The sequence below is a fragment of the Callorhinchus milii genome, unplaced genomic scaffold (genome assembly GCF_018977255.1).
Source record: "Callorhinchus milii isolate IMCB2004 unplaced genomic scaffold, IMCB_Cmil_1.0 Scaffold1, whole genome shotgun sequence".
In the NCBI taxonomy this organism is placed as follows: domain Eukaryota; kingdom Metazoa; phylum Chordata; class Chondrichthyes; order Chimaeriformes; family Callorhinchidae; genus Callorhinchus; species Callorhinchus milii.
This window is the reverse complement of record NW_024704742.1, coordinates 123,592,552-123,611,746: the sequence shown is the minus strand read 5'-3', so window position 1 is coordinate 123,611,746 and position 19,195 is coordinate 123,592,552. Positions and strand designations below refer to the sequence as shown.

The 19,195-nt window shown below is 40.6% G+C and overlaps 1 protein-coding gene across 4 annotated transcripts in view; it reads right to left on the bottom strand.

The window, feature by feature from the left end:
- plpp1a (phospholipid phosphatase 1a) overlaps positions 1-19,195 on the bottom strand; it is a 73,378-nt gene that overhangs the window by 14,693 nt on the left and 39,490 nt on the right. For 3 of the 4 annotated variants that reach the window (XM_042332055.1, XM_042332094.1, NM_001292435.1), the window contains 2 exon segments: positions 14,046-14,326; positions 8,417-8,474 (listed from right to left, as the gene is read on the bottom strand). In XM_042332055.1, coding sequence (XP_042187989.1) covers positions 8,417-8,474; positions 14,046-14,326 — 339 coding nt within the window. 4 annotated transcript variants of the gene reach the window in all.

Genomic DNA, 19,195 nt, shown 5'->3' with positions numbered 1-19,195 from the left:
GTCTTTCACTGGAATTTTTTTTATTATTATTAATATTCAACAGTGAACAAAGCTAAGTGTAATTTATGTAAAGCCAAAGAAGACTTTGTATTGACTAGTATCTGTTCCCTCTAGGTGTCTTTGACTCATGATCCACTGTCCCAGTCACAGTGGAAGGCAGAGATCTTTACAATGAAACACAATAGATGACGACAACAACAAAATTACATTTGTATCGCGCCTTTCATGTCAGAAGGACATCCCAAGGCACTGAAGCAGAATAGAAGAGCGGTTGGTTCAAAGATCACTTTTACGTTCAGTGTAGCAAATACTTAAAGTGACCTTAAGCTATTTTAGAAACACCACTTTTAATTCTAGTGACAATTCTGGTGACCTGATGATCAAACAAAAACAAAAAGATATGTATTTAATCTGAGCTAACTGAGAGACGTCATGGGGTCGTGTGTGTGGGAGTGGGGGTGGGGGGCATTAAAGCAGATAGTCAACTAAAAATACAATTGATCAGATTAATTCAGTCCTGTTGGTTAGTGTTCTCAAGAGAGGTTTGGCTATGAAGACCGTTCGGTCCATTTGATCTCATCTTTCCAGAATACCCACCCTACCGATACAATCAAGCTGTTTTTAAACAAGTCCAGCACCCTGGCATCAACCACCCTTCAGGGTAAACTGTTCAAGTTATTAATTACCCTCTGAGTAAACAACGATTTCCTGCTGTCTGTCCTGAAATTACCCTTTGCAATACTGTCTCTGTGCATTCAAACTGAATCTACCTTCTCAACCCCATTTAAAATCTTATAAAGCTCTATAAGTCCCCTTTGAAATGACTTTTCAACACTGAAGAGCCAAGCTTGTCTAAACGTCACTCATAGCTCATTCCTCTAATACCGGGATCATCTATATTGCTCTGCTCTGCACTGCCTCTAGGAACTGGACAGCCTTGCTATGTCACAGCAACCAGAACTGTACACAGATTAAAGTCTTACGGACAGAATGAAACTAAGTGAAAAATAGCAAAGTACAGACAGAAAGAACTTAGCAGTTAAAACTTTAGGAGACCATAATATGGGGTGGTTAGCAAATTAGTGATGTGAGGCAAGCAGTTAGAACAGAAAGGGTTTCGTTTTGTGGGAACAGTGGGAAGGCTAGTGGAAACTGAGTTATGGGATTGTTCCAAAAATTGGTCTATTTACAATTAGGCAATAGTCCTGCAGAAAAACTTGTTATTCGTCCTGAAATTGCCTTTTCCAACTCTTTGATCTCTTATTTGCTCCATGTGTTATGTGTCAGCCCACTTCAATTGGTAGCCTCTCTCGCCTCTGAGTCAGAAGAACATGAGTTCAAGCCCTATGTCAAGACCATGAGGTTATAGACTAGGCGGAACTCCAGAGCAATGCTTGGAAAGTGTTGCACTGTGAGAAGGGGACATCCTTTGGTTGAGTTCATTAAACTGAGGTCTTGTTTGCCTGTTTGAATGGATGTTAAAGATCCTGGGCAGAGAAAGGAGGTTTTTCCCAGTGTCCTGGCAAACAATCCTCCAGAAGAAATTGGTCATTCACTTCATGGCTTCATGGCTATTATGTGCAATATGTAGCTGTTCAGCTACCCAATTTACACAGATTTTTACCATAAAATACACCTGTATGTACTGTAAGTATATAACTGCTTACCTATACGGTGTAGGTAACTGTATGCAGTTACAGTACTTGACATTATGTGTGTCAGTTTGGCTCAGTGGTAGTACTCTCGCCTCTGTGTCAGGAGGTTGTGGGTTCAAATCCCACATTGAGACTGGAACTCATATAGTCTTAGCTGACACTAAGCGCATGTTAAAGATCCCACGGCTCTACTCAAAAAGAGAAGGGAGTTTCTTCCGGTATCCTGCCCAATAATCCCCCAAATAAAATTGGTCAAATCGTTTTATAGCAATTTGTGGGACATTGCTGTGCTCAACTGTGCTTGTGCTGCTGCATTTCCCTACAAATTCACAGCCACTTCATTTTCCAGTGCTTTGAAACATCCTTCCGATGTGATAAGGTGCTGTACCAAATGCAAGGATTATTTTTATTGCACTGGGGAATCTCAATTTCTATCTTTTGAACCTAGCTTGTTCCATTTCAGCACATAGATCTTGTAATGCTCCAGCGAGGACTGGATGTATTCTAACATTTGAGAACCAGGATAAATTAACTTTCCATGCAGTCATCTGATCCTATGCATTGCCAGTAGGTTATAAATAATATAGCAGTATCTTTGTAAGCATAGTTCAGTGATGCTATTTAAAAATCACCATCTGTTACAGCCCTGTCTGTTTTCCCGGATAAAAGATAGTCGCAGAATGTGCTGCATAAGGTTTAAATATAGTAAAAGATTCACAGTGAGACGAGCAACATTTGTGGTGAAGCAAGTAGGTTTGAATGAGTTTGACTGCCTCTGGCTTGCAGGTGGTCTCAGCACCTGGGATACTCTCAGTGAGTCCAAGAAAATAATGATACAAAGCAGATGTTGGTCTTGATGCCAAGTGTCAGCCTTATATACTGATGTGACAGATCATTTCCATTATCCCTTATGATAAATCTAAAGTACACATTACACATTATTCGCTGCCTACTTGACAAACATGTGAACTCATCTCCTCCGTACATCCTCACAACACTTAGGTAACTCGGTCGATCAAAGCTGCAGAACCTCTTGTGACTTTATTTAAACTTTCTCCTGTAATCGTATGTGTTTTTGGAATGGTACCCAATGCACCTCAGTTTCTATTTTCTTGATGTAGGAAACTGCAATTCTGGAAGGTGATTCACGCTGATCAAAGTAACCACACGGCTCAGGCTGGCACACAGCTCACATGACAAATAACCTTCATATGTAATTCAGCAAGTAGGTTAAAGTGGCACAGTCTTGAAACTGACCTGGCTAACAGAATCAAGTAACAGCATGTCTGCACAGTGATACACCTACACACACGTACACACACACGAGCACAAACACACGAGCACACACACAAATTAAATATGGAAATATAATCTCTGCCTTGTGATTTACTAGCAAGGTGTTTATTTTTATCTCTACTGAAGGCTAGGATATGTTTCCAAGAGTAGCAAATCCAATATCCCCCCTAAACAACGACAACTTGCATTTATATAACGCCCTTCAAATAGCACAGCATCACACATTTCTCAAGCTTGATACGAGTCAATAAATACTAAAGGGCAATTTAAAACCAGATGTATCACATTCAACCCAATCTTGTCCTTGACAAACATCCAAACTGGTGCACAGAAAGGGGTCACTGGATACTGATCACATGTGTAACTGTGGCTGAGTTTTTTTCTGCTCTCCTTAATGATCCACTGAGGTCAATTGCAATGCCCTGACTCACAGTCTTAGCTGAGATAGAGTTATCAAGTTCTATTCTCTGCAAGCAATGTCACTGCTTATTTACAACATCTGGATCCGGCATTGGTTCTGATAATTAGCTTGCACTTACAATGAGCTTTAGAGTATAAAGGCAGCTTGCATGCATCTGATTGCTGACATCTCTCCAAAAGCTTTTTAAGACTTTTCTGCTGACGATGGAATACAATGTCTGAAGGAGTTGATTTCCTTCTGGCCAGGGTTCAGCAATGTTGATTAGTCACATCTGGGTATCCCAACCACTTAAAAACTCAGTGTTTTAGTCGAAATGGTTTGCCATTGCAGTGCACAATAAAACGATTGGAAAATTTACCGCAGCATAACATTTCTTTTTACACTGATCCCTCTCAGCACTTTTACTAACGCCAGAGGAAAACCTTTGTCAATGCAGTATCCTACATAGTGTAGCATCTCATACTGTGGTCTTGTAAATCGATCGACAAGAGTTACCAGAATCAGAAATAAACCATTAGCAATTGTACAATTGCAAGCTGCAGTATAATATAGATGGGATTCTGTTCAACACATGAATTTACTTGTGAGCTGGAAGTGGAATTCTCTAACTAAGAGTTTGACAGTAAACCACTTCTATAGATAGTTGTGATAAACTGACAGTGGCTTTCCTCCACCCTCCCACTTAATACCAGAATACCTCATCTGCTATGAGCTAAGCCACAGCATTTGAAGTAGCTTATGCGTTGCTTGCAAAACTACTAGATTGTTCAGCTGTCATATCCATCCCACAAAGAGTTCTCGTCTCACTTTTACAGGCAGCCAAGTGTAGATTTCTTGGGGTATTTTTAAGCTATCACACCATCAGTGATACTAAATTAGTTGAGTAGTTGAGTCACACCAGGTTTTGTTAATTATGTTTTTTAGTGTAAAAGTCATGAGATTACGATGTTGAGCGAGGGAGCACAGGATTGCTTTTGAAAGCAAAATACTGTAATTTCATGCGCTCTGGATGAGGGGCACTATACAAATGTAAGTTGTTATTGTTTTAATTCACCAAATGATATTTGATTTGAGGCAACGCAGTGAAACAAAACGTTCTTTATTCTTTGTTGGTGAAATTAAAGAATGCTGCAAAGATATACAATTGTGAAAGAATCAGAACCAAATATCAGTTGGAGAAGAATGTTGTCGCCCACGTTCTGATCAGCTGTGATAGAAAACACTTATTTTCCGTGATTTTTCTTCCGGAGATAAAATGGGACAAATTGGTGGGTGAAACAAAATGGTCAGATTAGCTAATTGCTAGTGAATATTCCGTTCTTAAATAATTCTTTCAAAAAAATAATAAATTGGTCACTTCAATCCACGACTGTGAGATATTGCTGTGCACAACTGGCTGCTGCATTTCGCCCACAAAACATACAGTCAATTCACTTTACAGTAATTCTGTGAAGCACTTCCAGACATCGCGAAGACATGATAACGCGCTATATCAAAAGCAAGGATTATTATTATTATTAACAACAACATTTACATTTGATTTAGGATGTCAGGAGGACGTCATAAAGCATTAACTGTGAAGTGTAGTGGCTCTGTACTCTTCATATGAATGAGACAGCCAATTTGCACACAGCAATGTCAAGCAAACAGCCATGAAGTGAATGATGAATTTTGTCCAGGGATTTGTTAGCCAGGACTCCCTTTTCTTTTTGAACAGTTCAGTGCACTGGAACCAAACCCTCCAAATCTTGCAATTTACAGCACAGGTTCGGAAACTCTTATCACAAACTCAACTTGTATCTCCTCATCTAGTTTGGGGAAAAATTAGTGATTAAAAAGTTAACTTCTGGAATAGTCCCAAAGGAGTAATGAACAACGCTGCTGCTTACAGACCAGGAGCTCACTGCAAAAAAAACTATATATCAAGCCTCAACTAATGGAGCCAATTCCCAGCTACGGGAAAATTATGTTGCCTTTCCTGAGTACATACGACATGCTTATAAATAAATCTTTCAGAGGAAACTGTAATTTGTTCCATTTTTCGCCTGGTATGGCTCACATTGTTGTTCACAAACCACACATGTGGTACAAACAGTACAAATCTGGTTCGACAATGCTGGACTAGAGTGCGTGACACAATGGACTGAGCAGTCTCTTCCTTCTTGAGATAAGTTTTCAAAATACAACATTTGAAATGCATGGTAATCGCAACAGTTTTCTTTACAATTCTTTGGAAGACACAATTGGTGTTGTGACACCGGTAACACATAAGTTTGTTCCCACTATTCTTCCCCTGATCTGTCGATGTAGGAACCAGACTCGTCCATTCAGGAAAGGGAAACTAATCACCTCACATTTCTCTCACATTCCCTCTTCATGGCCAGAAGCAGCGACTTAATAGTAACTCTACATGTCCTTTATACCGCAGAATGAAACACATTGGTAATTCTATTTGTTCTCCTTGTCCCCAAAGGCAAGGAATTGTGTTACCTTTCCAAGGCAGTGAGCATGTGTGAGCTAAACAGCTGGCCACACACCAGAGCCAAACCTGACCCACCTGCCTCAACCTAGCATCGAAACGCTCCCACCCACACAAAGACCCACCCCCACACCCCCACACACAAGCCATGTAGTAAAACTGGGTTTGGACTGCCTTAGCTCTCTGTTACAGTCACTCTTTATGGTGAAGTCCTGGATTGGTCATGTTTAGAATTGTTTCCAAATTATATATAAAGGTGTGCCAACTACACTGGCAAAGAGGAACCAACCAATGCCCACTGGACACTGCAATTAGGAAAGTCAGAGATCTGAGGATCTGGTGAATTTTAGCAGATCTTTTCAGATTGTGGTTGGAGCTTTCAGTCATGGTTTCCACAGCATAATTAAGGAGTCACATTGAACCCAAGAGTTCTCTGCATCAGGTAGATACTATGTTAAGAATCAACTTACAATTCAGCAAATCATTCTGATTACAATACAATTGGACAGTTACACATTATAGCCAGTCTTAGTGTTTACCACAATTTTCAATATCAAATAACATTAACAGGAAACAATTTATAACCCTGAGTAATAGGTCACCTTGCACCACTCCCTTGGACAAGAGACAGCCTCTTCCTTGACCTTCTTAGTCCTACCCTCGCCCCCTATCCCCCCCCCCCCCACGCACACAACACATACACACGCACTCGTGCGCACAAATAGCAGTAAGAAAGTCTAGAACTGCAGACTGTGAGTCACCTACCAATGTTTCCTTCCCTGTGGTTTACACTCAGCACCTCTCCCCTTGTTAACCTAGATCCCATCCTGAGTAAAAACTCACTTCACACAACATCATGGCTCAACATGATGATACATCAACCTGCTTATATGCCACTGAATTGTATCCTGATATTTTTCACCCCTAAATGTAGTTTACTGCAGTTTCCTCATTCAATCTTACTGACTTTGACCTTCTCCATCACATCCATTCTGTTCTTCACCCCCACAATACCTAGTAGGGTAAAAGGTATTTTGGGTGTAAACTACTATCGGAAAAACAGAATGCTTTGGTCAACTAGCCATAATCTAGACTGTTGATCGCATGCAAGAAACCTGTGATTAGAAACCACAGTTGCTGCAAGCTACAATAGCATCACTTTACATTTAACAATAAATGCAAACTCTGCAAGAGCCACAGCCCTACATCTCTGAAATGTTAAAAGTTATAAATTTAGTTTTGGGGCTCAGCCGTGCTGCAGAAACCTATCGTTAGGTTTTAAGAGTATTTAAGCTAAGCTGAGAGTTCCACATTTGTATGCCACTTACGCATGGAAATTTCCCTGACTCTGGAATGGAATGTGCACTCACTTTATGATTATTATTATTATTATTATTATTATGTATTAGATCCAGGTCAGAAAAAACTAAGGGTTGAGGAACTAGAGACCTCACTTAACTCTTTCTCAAGAAGGATAGTCACGATTTGGACAAAAGTTATGAATCAAATACCATTATGCAAATACAATTGGACTATAAACATAACGTTTTATGTCAGTTATTTATAAGTGGTAAGACATGGACCTCAGATGTACAGCCTCTAATCTAAGCAAACTAATGTCTCTAATCTAAGCAAACAGAGCAGAATAACCACAAGATTGGTCTGGATGAAGAAGGCCCTTCAGCTCATCTGATCGCATACCTCCAGAACACCTTCACTACCATCCTCATCACTACATCAAGATGCTTTTTAACTGAGTCTAGTGTTCTGGCCTCTACCACCTTTCCTGCCACTCTTTGTATTCTGTATTTCAGCTGTTAGGAAGTGTTTCCAAGCTAAGGCTATAGAAGAGCTACCTACAGCTGAATGTAGATGGGATGAGCAAACAATCAAAGCAAAAAAAATCACTGGTTTGATCGGCAAAGCCAAAAGCAAGTTTGGAAAAAGCTCAGTGAGGTTGATACCCTTGTTATACCTGTCCCCTGAGTGTGTTCGAATTCTTCCCACATATCTCAGGAAAAGCTGCTCTGTACCTTTACAATACATCAAGGTTCATATCAGAGCTTCAAAATAAGTACAAAAAGAAATGCAAACTGCAGAACTGAAATTATTTCAGTAAACACCAGGCATATGGAATAAACTACCCATACATGATCACTGTAACTTAACAGTACTATAAAGTGTCAAAAGGGAATCAGACAAGTCAAAGGATTCAGGGTCATTACATTTAGAGACAGATACATTTAAGGAATTATACAGGATGGGTAAGTTTGATGCATTGCTGACCTACAACTATGAGATATTGTATGTTATGGTGTAAGGCTGGGAGAATTCAATTTAAAAAATTCCCAAAGCCTTTTATGTAAAATGTGTCCGAACAGCTTTATCATTTGAATGGATTTTGGCTTGGAAGCTAATCCTTGTTGTTTGTCTTAACCACTTAAACAGAATCAAGGACATTGCTGATGAGGCAAATACTTAAGCTGTGTGCTGTCAGCCTGGGTGTCAGTGTGTGGTTGGTGTGTGTGCGAGTGCCCAGCAGAGGAATAATCCAAAAGTACTCACTGCGAGGAACATCATGCAGTACATGGAGAAGGATGAATGGCCGGAAAAGAAGGAGAGCCTGAAGGAAAGAAGAATAAAGACATGGCTCAGGTTAACAAAACCTTACTAATCTCACCGTATGAATGCATTCAGAGACAAAAGTAACCAGTAACTTTCCAATGTTATAACAAGTTAAAATGAGACCATCTAAGGCTCAGATGTTAAAACCACTGCCCAGTGTGAAACGGAACCACAGGCCGAGCATGTATCGGGTTCAGTTCCTGGTCTGTGATGTGTTACTAATCTCAGCTGGCGGGTAGGATTCTGGGCTGCAGAACTGGCTTCACAACGCCTAGATTTGGTAGTGGAAAATCATTCAGAGATCCCACTGCTGGTCACAATCCAGTGACCCTTGCTGGATGGTCCTTCTGTCCGATGAGAAGAGAGTTGAGCTTAGCTGTGATACCCGTCCACAGTCTAACAGGCTGCCAACGTTCACTATCTAGGCTCACGCAATGGGAACAGTGATTCAGTCAAGGCACCAGAGGCCAGACGGAGCCTATAGAATTGTTCTTGAACGAACGCTATCAGCTTCAAGATTCCAATTTTTGGGGTCTGACATATGCAGAAACCCATCACCGTGCGTAAGTGAATCCAAACCAAACTGAGAGTTCCATGTGTGCCACCAGGATTTGGAAACATCCCCGTCTGAAATGGAATCCATATTCTCTCCCTCCAGGGACGCACTCTGCTTATCTAATTAGAGTATTGCTGGAGTTCCACCAACTAAAATTGCACAGCTTGCCATTGAGAGCATTGGTTGGCGAGCTTTCTGCTGCTTTCCAGCTAGGACCACCTTGATCAACAGTGCTTTAGCTTACAGAGTTACCAGAAACTGAGTGGGAAGAATTCCTGCCCCCAGTGACTGATCTGTCGGTCCAATTCCTGTTGATGAGCCAGGTTGGCTGGTCTGTCATCAGCAGTGTCGTGGAGCACTGTGGATCCGCCTGGCTCAGGAACTGGCTCCCTGAGACTGAAAATATCAGAGGGCTGATTCAATTCTGCTATTCTGTTGCCAAGCACATTAACCTGGAGACAGCTCAGCACCAAGGAGCCCTTGTTTATGTCCCCCAGAAGGAGGGTATGATTTCCATGGTTATCTAAGGAAAAATATATATAAGGGTACAGGAGAAAAGGCAGAGTAGTGGTACTAAACATATACATCTTACAGACAGCAAAGCTATGATTCCCAAACTCAAAGAGTAAATTAGGATATACTGCACCTAACTGTTTTTCTTTTATACTGTTTTCAAAAGAAACTGAGTGCAGTGGCCACAGAGCGCAACAGTAATAAATCTCTCCTAAACTTGGGAGAAAATTCAGGCCATATATGACTGCATGTAGAAGAGCAGCCAAGTGATTTTGCAGTGTTAGTGTGAGTGTTGGAAAACTCTGGTGCAGAAAGGTTCAGATCAGATGCTGGAGCCAAGCACTGATTTGCTGCCTAACTGGAAACTGAAAGCAGACATCCAGACATGTGTTTAGCCAAAGCTGCTAGATGTTTAACTGATGCTCTCCGAGCATGCTTTAAGTGTTCGTCTCTGGCTTGTTAAAAAGCCATGTCGACACACAGATAGTAATTGTATAAATAAGTTATAGCTGTTTGTGGGACGTTGTGTGAAAATTGGCTGCTGCATTTGTCTACAAAATACACAATGACCACAGTAAATCCTGTGAAATGCTTTGAGATATTATCTTGACGTGAAAGGCCCTATATCAAATGGATTATTATTTTAATGTGCCTGACAAAGCAGTTCTCTCAAGGGCATGTGCACTGCCTGGCATGCCTTGTTCTCCTTCAAATCTTCCAAGCAAAACTCAGTCACATTTCTCAGGAAAAAAAGCTTCTTTCTGATGGTTATCAGCAACAAACTAAGGGTTTGTCGCCTGTTCTATGGACACTAAAGATCCCCATGGAACTATTTGAAAAGAAAATGGAGTTTCTCTTTAACCAACATTAACCCAGATAAAAATTGTTCATTCACTTCATGCACATCCATGGGACGTTGCTGTGTGTGAATTGGCTGCCGGGTTCACCTACAATACAAACCCATTACCTTTTACAGTAAAACCCTGTGAAGCACTTTCTTGAGATATTTTGCTGACATGATAAGGTACTAGACCAAACGCAAGGATTATTATTACTGTTGTAACCTCTTCCATTGCATAGGAGAATGTTTCTGATATATCGTAACACCAACACTGTTGTTTGTGTTGGAGTTGGGAGAACTTTGGCTCATCTTTGGCAAACAGACAGGTCAGAGCTTCCAGCTGGCCTGGTTTAATATTAGGACATTATTTGGCAACCCCAATCCCCTCATCATTACTTATTTATTTATTTTTAAATTGTGAATAGGTCCATTTGGTAAGACCAGCTACGAGCTGGTTCTGTCAAAGACCAATGACAAACAAGGTCTTACATTTCCCTGAATGCCGTTGGCATAAGCCAGACAAGAATTCACAAACACATTTATGATTATGTTAGTGTTGGAATTGTTTTACAGAATTGAGAAGTGAGGAGAAAAAAATCTTAGACGCTGGGAGAAGTGAAGAGTTTGGTGTATGTACATGTCCGCTACATTTACATAAAGCTACATTTTGCACTGACACTTCTCATTAACTAGCTTTCAACTTATCGTCCTAAATAGAGCCAACGATCATCCTTGGGGCAGGGGGGAGATAGTGTAGATAGGCCATGAGTGGATAGGGGAAGGAAAAGAAACACAATAAAATTAATTAAAACAAGTTGACTAAGATATAATCTACCCAAAATCTGCTGCCAGTGATTACACAGGATACTGACCATCTGCAGATGTGGCAGGACATCTTTGCAGCATTCATGGATACAGAGAGACAGATGTTCCAGGAGCTCAAGTAGTTGAATACCAGAATAGAGACCAGAATGTCAAAACCCAATGGGTTCAATCAACCCTTCACCATTGTCAAGGTCAGCAAAACCAGTATTAGAAATGGACTAAGGGTGAGAGGGAAAGGAAGTTGGATTGAAAAGGCTTGAGAGGAATGACTGGACAGGCAAGTCTGTGACAACATTGTGGATTGTTAACCAGATAGTCTGGTGTATAAATGAGATATGGAGATGTAGACATGACCTCAACCCTGTAAAGCCAAAGCCCAAATGGATAGGGCAATCCTAAATAATAATGATGTGCATTTGATCTTAGCCTCATATACACTATGTCAATAGTGCTTTATAACCGGTAAATTGTTCAGCTGTAATTACAGATAGATCAGGGACATTCTATATTTGGATTAAAATCCAATGTTCAAAATATGTGAATATGTAATTTCTAAACTCACATTCTAACTGATGGAAAGGCTGCCAGAGCATAGTTCAGCTCTGTTTCTGACTTCATAAGATAAGCACGCAGGTTATTTTAACCCAAAGGGCACAAGATGAGCTGCCAGGTCTCTGGTAAACGTATTTTGAGAGAAAAAGTGCTTTCTGGTTGAACTCTACAAAGCCACAGCAAGTGCCTGTTCCACAGTTGGCTGCAGCATGAACCCTGGCTTTAACAGTGCAATGAATAAGAGCTCAGGGATTAACATCTGCTACTTGTTTTCAATAGCCAATAGGTAGTTTGCCAGGTGTGTCTCCTCAAAGCCAGTTTAGCCCCAGAGAGACCTTGCTCACCTTTGTCAAGAGGACATGTGAGACACTGAATGAGTCAGGCAACAGCGTCACCAAATCCTAAATTATGGATTCTGGCAACAAGAAATCATTCCATTTCACATGGAAAAATACTTCAAAGCAGATTTTACTCTGGAGGACAGTACTTGCTTTAAATACAAAGGACGATATTGTGATTAAGTAGGCTCTTTGCTTTGCACAAACGTGTTCCACATTATTTAGAGCAACAACCGAAACCTGTTACAAGCAATTCAGTCAGCCAGCAGTTAATGATAAATTTCCAACACTGTCAGACGCAAGTCTGCCTGTCCTTTAGGTCCAGTAGTAACTGCATGTAATGGTATTATACTTGCCCGGTTTGGGACCTCATTTTACAGGAGGAGCATGTCTGCTCTTCCAAGCTAAGCTTTGTTTTGATGTGTAGTCAATTATGAAGCTACCAAGTCCTAAGACTGAGACTGAGCTGCCCAGGTCGTTATCCATCAGGTACAATCAGGATTAGTTAATGGCTGCTGTTGAGTAGAGCTTGAAGGGATGAACCGCATTTACGCCACACAGCGCGCAGAAATCTTATCTAAAATGTTTTCCCAGGGAACATACTTCAGTGTTTTCACGCTGTGTTTCTTATTGTTTAACTAGGGATTAAGTCTAATGGGCTATTTCCCATGGATTCGGATTAACTGCAGTGTTTGTGCCTGGATACCCTTTATGGGGAAAAGGCAGCTTTTAAATCCAGCAGGCCTTTGACCAGATGTAAATTTTGAGTTGAAAAGAAGTCTGGATGCTGTCTTATCCAAACAGATGTCACTAGCGCTAATCCAATGCATTCATGTGGAATGGAATTAAGATCTAGCTCAGTTTGCACTACACTGCTGCAAGTTAAATAATAATCCCTCCATTTGGTACAGCATCTTATCATATCAGAAGGACACCTCAAAATGCTTCACAGGAATTACTGTGAAATGGAATGACTGTGTATTTGTAGGCAAAAACAGAGGTACACAGTAATGTCCCACAAACAGTCATGAAGTGAGTAACCAATTTTACTTACGGGAATTGTTGGCCAGTACCTTAGGAGAAACTCAATTCTCTTTTTTTGATTAGTGCATGAGATCTTCAATGTCCACCTGAACTGCAGATGGGACTTTGGTTTAACATCTCATCTGAAGGACAGCACCTGAGACAATACAACAAACCCCTAGCACTGCTTTGGAATTTTACCTTAGCCCGCAGAAGCTCAAGAAAATAGGATTCAAGTGGCACAATAACATTTCCAACACTTTACATTCATTTGCTTACTCAATGAATGCCTTAAATGTTGTCGTGCTTAATGATTGCCTGTACAATCTAATTTGCAATATTTCTTGACGTTTAAGCGCTTTGAGATGTCTAGAAGATGTGAAAAGCACTACATCAAATGCAAGGATTATTATTATTTCTTAACCAAAATCATCCAATTTCTGAAACATTGCATGTACTGAAGAATGCACTAGTCAACACATTTGATGTTATTCAGTATCAATAAACCTTGTTTTTGATACAATCCCTATAATGCAAAGCGCCTCACACCGCTTCGGTTCTCTCTTTATTGGGAAAAGGCAGCCTTTAAGTGCAGCAGGCTTTTGTCCAGATGTGAGCTTTGAGTTAAAAAGAAGTCTGGATGTTGCTTATCCAAACAGATGTCACTATGCCTGATCCAATGCATTCCCGTGGCTATGTAATTGAAGTTGATGCCCAGCCAATATGCCTATAAACATGAAGTGAATGGTAGATTTAACTGGAGGATTCGTAACTGCACAGAAATTCAATAAATAACAAACATGAACACACAGCAACAACAAGTTGTATCTATATAGCTCCCTTCAAAGGGTAGCATTTTGGAGCACTTAAAACAATCAGTGTGCTGCAGTATGTAGCCCTCAGCGGTTCTTCCCAACTCACCTGGCTTCAGTCACCATCCTTGCGTTTCCCAAACATGTGAACTTTTCAATGTATCCCATAGAGCAGTTGATTTTGGACCAATCAGGCTTGCAAACATCCAGAAAATGAGGCCGGAGGCGGCCAATTGAATACTTGGCGATGTCAGTGAGCGACTGGCTGGCACCTGCCCCAAACACAAATGCCCCAACCCCCTTATACACAGAGGCTATGTAGGGGTTTCTTATACAGGAGTTTGACTGCAAGTGATTCCAGTGAACCGAGGCCAGCTCCCCTAGTACTATCTGTAACAGAAACAAATTCGAGCATCAGTTCCACACAAGAAATAGGTGAGCAGAAAACAGCTTGCAAAACATGCACATTTCACCCTGCGGACTTTCAAGCCAAATTAATTTGCGATGCACAAAAAGCAGCGGGGGAGGGGGTAAAAAGTCACATATTATTCATGTTCTGCCATCTGAGCTTTGGTTCGAATTATGAGATTTTTGTTGGCAGTTACAAAAAAAACTTTACTTTGACTGGTGCTCACATGTACAGTAATTTCCTTCAGTAATTAGAAAGATCATGGAAAGTCATCCAAAGGTCAAGGTAAAACTTATCATAGATCTACATGTACACGTACCAAAGTCATGTTAACAGGTGGCTTATCAGCATGGACTAAAATGCTTCTATATCTAAAAGGGCTGTATCATTTGATACAACAAGTGCATCATTCGGTTTATGGTTTGTAAGTTGTTGCTTGGTTATGGTTTATTAACTGTACTTTGACCTAACATCAAGTGTAAATGCTTCTTATGGTTCTTTCACTACAATAATCCGTTTTGTTTTTGATTTTACTCTCAAGTTTAGTATTATGATTCTCACTTGAAAAACTGATGCATTTAGTGTCATAAATCTTGACCACCACATTCACAGGTAAAGACTGAAAACAAGAGTGCTTCCACCTTAAAAGATCTTAAGTCATGAAGCACTCTATTGTCCAGCCAGGCAGGATAATTCAGGAAGCAGCGAAACACAGCACAGCACATCCAAGAGCTTCTCAGTAATCATACCAGAAAATGTTAGAAATGCACTGCAAGCAGATCAGCATCTGAAAGCATTGGGTTAAGGCTTTGGCTTGTGATGTTTCACATAGTTTTCTCTTAGATCAATTTGCTGTACATTTCCAGCAATCCCTGGGAGTGTTTTTCAGATTTCCAACATTTATGTCCTTTTTTCCCTTTTGAAATCTTCTTGAAGTTTGCTGAGCCATACAAAGCTAGTGGTGCTCAAGACAAGATTTTTTTTATTAGAGTGAGTCCAGTAAGGACTTCACTGGTTGCTCTCGACATGTAATTGTCACAAATATGTTGCAGCTTTCACTAAAGCAGTTTAGCAATGGTGAAATCCCAATTCTTCTTGACCCAAGCAGCACTGCATGTAATACAGATTTGCAGGTCAAACATTGCTAGTTTCCACCAATAAGGACCAAGTTAAAGGAACATCAATTAGTGTTTGAAAAACATTGTCTACTCAGAGATAGAGGAAGAGGCATGTCTCCCTTCTCCCAAAGATATCACGAGCAGGGCCTGTGATATTTCAACACAATTCCCCCATCATTGATAATAAACAGAACAGATATTCCATTTAATCTGATCCTTTAAATGTCGTCCCATTAAAAAAGCGCAAATAGCATCTTAACCAGCAAAGGACGCTGCAACACTGACAATATGACAACAAGTTTTACTTTCACCTGATTGACGCACATGCCACTTAATAAACAATACGACTTACAACACCAGAAGAAAGCAATGGAACGATAATGGCGTGGAGTAAAAATGAGTTCACTTACTACCAGCAGAGAAAGTGGAATTAATATTCCAGCTAATAATTGGTAAGGTATGGTGTCCTCTTTGTTTGGGTATCGGATGGTTTCATCATTACAGTAAAATCCTCGTCTGAATGGTGAGTGCATCGGTGTGAGAATTGCAAAGGGCAATCCAGCTAGCAAAAGCAATGGGAAACCAGACTGTCAGTGCAATGTTAATGCAATGGGAGGCAGATATCGTGCAGATTCCTTCTGCTTCTGGATGTGACTGTAGAGTACAGCATGCTCATACCGTGTTCAGACTTAAAATAACAAAAATTGGGGTAGCACAAGCTGCCCAGACACAGATAAACTGTGTTCCTGAGCCCACTGCAGGAAAGTTCCTGATCTTAGGTACCCAATGGGAGAGTTCCTGATATCAGGATACATTGTAAGAGAGTTCCTGACCTCGGGAGACATTGTAGGATGTCCTTTTTAGAAGTAAATGCCAATTAACTGGTGTGGTTATGGTTAGTGGATTGGAGTACTCTGAGCTGTTAACTAACACACCTGGGCTTTGGATTGTGAATTAGTATAAGTTCCTGATCTCAGATACACTGCGGGAAGAGTTCCTGATCTCAGAAATGCCCATCATTGGTTGTTGTTAAGTGGAAATCAGGCCCTGCCCACATACAGAGCACAGTCATCAGACAATTCCTCTAGCTACAGGAGTACTCTACTTGATGGTCAGGCCAACATGGCAGCAACAGTAGCAGATTAGCTACCTGTGCTTCTGTTTAAGACATGGCGTGAGGGTGAGGGGTGGGCTGACCTAAAGGAGAGAAGTAATTATTTTGAAAAATGCAGACCACAAAAAATAAAGTTTAGAATCTGGAAAAGATAAAGCAGAGGTTAAATGGACAGTTAAGACACAAGCACTTGAATTACTCAACTCTTCATTTAAGTCAAATGTAAAATGAAACCAGGTGTATCAGAGCTGTGCTGCTCAGCGACAGAGAACACAAAAAAAACTGCTCTGAGCCATTTTTTTTAATTCCTCCAGATTTCTCCGGTGATTCACCCTGGAGTAGTTTCACAGTCTATCCCTCCCAGGATCAAAGACTCAGTTAACGTTCACTTTCTGAGCTCACGTATGAACAATGCACTATTCCCCCCTCCCGTCCCAGGAGACAACAGCGTGCCAGTGCTCCCTGTCAGCACTCACACACGAATAATAGCCCCTAGATCAGGGGAACTGTAATCCAATACAAGAATGTGCCTTCAGGAGGGAAGGGGAATTGAACCTTAGTGATATTAAACAACTCTTTATGTTGATACTTGGTGTTCGTGGCCTTTTAAGGTAAAGGACGCTATTACCAGTTTTGCATGTGGGCCTTCTGGACTGTCACCTAATGTGCTAAGCAGGGGAGGAGAGATAACCTGACAGTCAAAACAATTCTGCAAGCTCCATATGCAGCGTTATGTTAATAACACTGTGGGATTTTACAACTGTTGATGATTTTGTGAAAAACAATACTTATTTGTACTGTGAGATGCTGAAAAGCTGAGCTCTGAGTAGATTGGTGAGAGCCAGCTATTTTCACAGCATGAAGAGGGCTTTGGGCACCTGCCTACCATTGTATTAAATGGGAACAGATGTGCTTTCTTGGTAGCAAACACCAAGTGCTGTGAAGCTCAGCCAATAAAAACTAGAGAGGCTCGGGGGACATCACTGACATCCCTTGAGCGGGAGAGAAATAAATAAAAATTGGGTTGGGTTCCAGCTACAAATATTTGACTTCCAAATACAGTGACTTGTGCTGGAAGAATGTGTGTGTTGTGGGTGGGGGGGAGGGAGCTGGTGTACATATATACAGTGTGAAGCACTTTGAGATGTCTTCTAAACGTGAAAGGCTCTATGTAATTTGTTATTATTGCAGATAGATATAGATAGATCACTAGATCAATAATGTGTGCGTGGACAAAATGTGTGAAACGGGCTCCCTGTGAAAGCCTGTACAATCTAATATCCCACTGACACTCACTGTCTAGCCTCGCATACAATAATGGACAGAGGTGGGGTATTGAACCAGCACTTGCGGAACTGTACTTCAACACGAATCAGCACCTTCAAGAAGAGGTAAGAGGAGAAAACTGAATGGGACAAATCATGTCCATAAGCACTTGTACATAAATGCCTGTTCTATTCTGCAATACGATTTCAAAATCATCTACATTTCAAATAAAAATTAAATGTCCGTCAAAAGTTTCTATAAGTTTTTATGATGAATTTCTCTTCCCGAATCCCATTTAGCAAAACGTAACATGGGTCCACTTTGCAACTGGGAGGGAAAACTGTGGATTGGTTGCGGAGCCTCTACTAAATAGTGACTTGAACTAATGACTGGGTTTGTACAAGTGTACATAGTACAAGTATCCCACTCCAATTCCACCACCAACCCTCCACTCACCACTGAGATATAAATTTACCATGTGGGGATAACAGGGGACACTCATTCTAACTTTGTGCTTTAAGCGTTGGTGACGTCTGCTTTGCAACTCTGGAGAGACGGTCAGACTGTTATCAAAATGGTTCTGAAAGCTATTCAGAATTGCAGGAATGTAATCATCTCTGTAGTCCATTAAACATTAAACAGCATGAGCAAAGACAGCCAACTTCAATTCCTAGACTAAACATGAGGGAGTTTTTTTTCAATCAATCTCTCAGCTCTATCGGTTTTGTATCAAAAAGTTTGAATCACTGTCACAAATAGAATGCCTTGACTTGAATATATAGATCTTTTATAACACTATGACTTTATGTTTTTGAAGAATTCTGGTAAACTGGTATTCTCAAGAGATGAGCTGTTGAAACTACATCTTCTTCAAGAAAATTATAATGGAGAATCAGATTTTCCTAAGAGCAAATGAATAAATCTTTGCCAGGATAGGGAATGGTTCTCAGAGTAAAGTCTACACAGTCACAAAGTGATGTAATGTACTTAGTCTGCAGCTCTTAGCATTGCACTATAAGAAAGCAGCTCTCTGTTCCCCTGGAAATAAAGTTGTACCCAAGAAGGTAAAGGACACCTTTTACTGCTGATTTTGTAAAGTCAGGGGCTAAATTAGTTTTACAATGCATCACCAACAAGCAACCAACCATTAGAATGATTAAAATTGACTTTCCCTTCAGCTCTTGGCAGGAGTGGAAACAATTTTTAACTTCTCTTACTGGGATAAATATTGCGTTGGAGCCAGCAGATCAAAACAATTGATAAGAACCAGGATTTACTCACATATAGGGGGTAAAATTCCACTGATCACTGAGTAAAAAGTTCATGCCTTTTAAAATCAAGCTTGTGAGTTT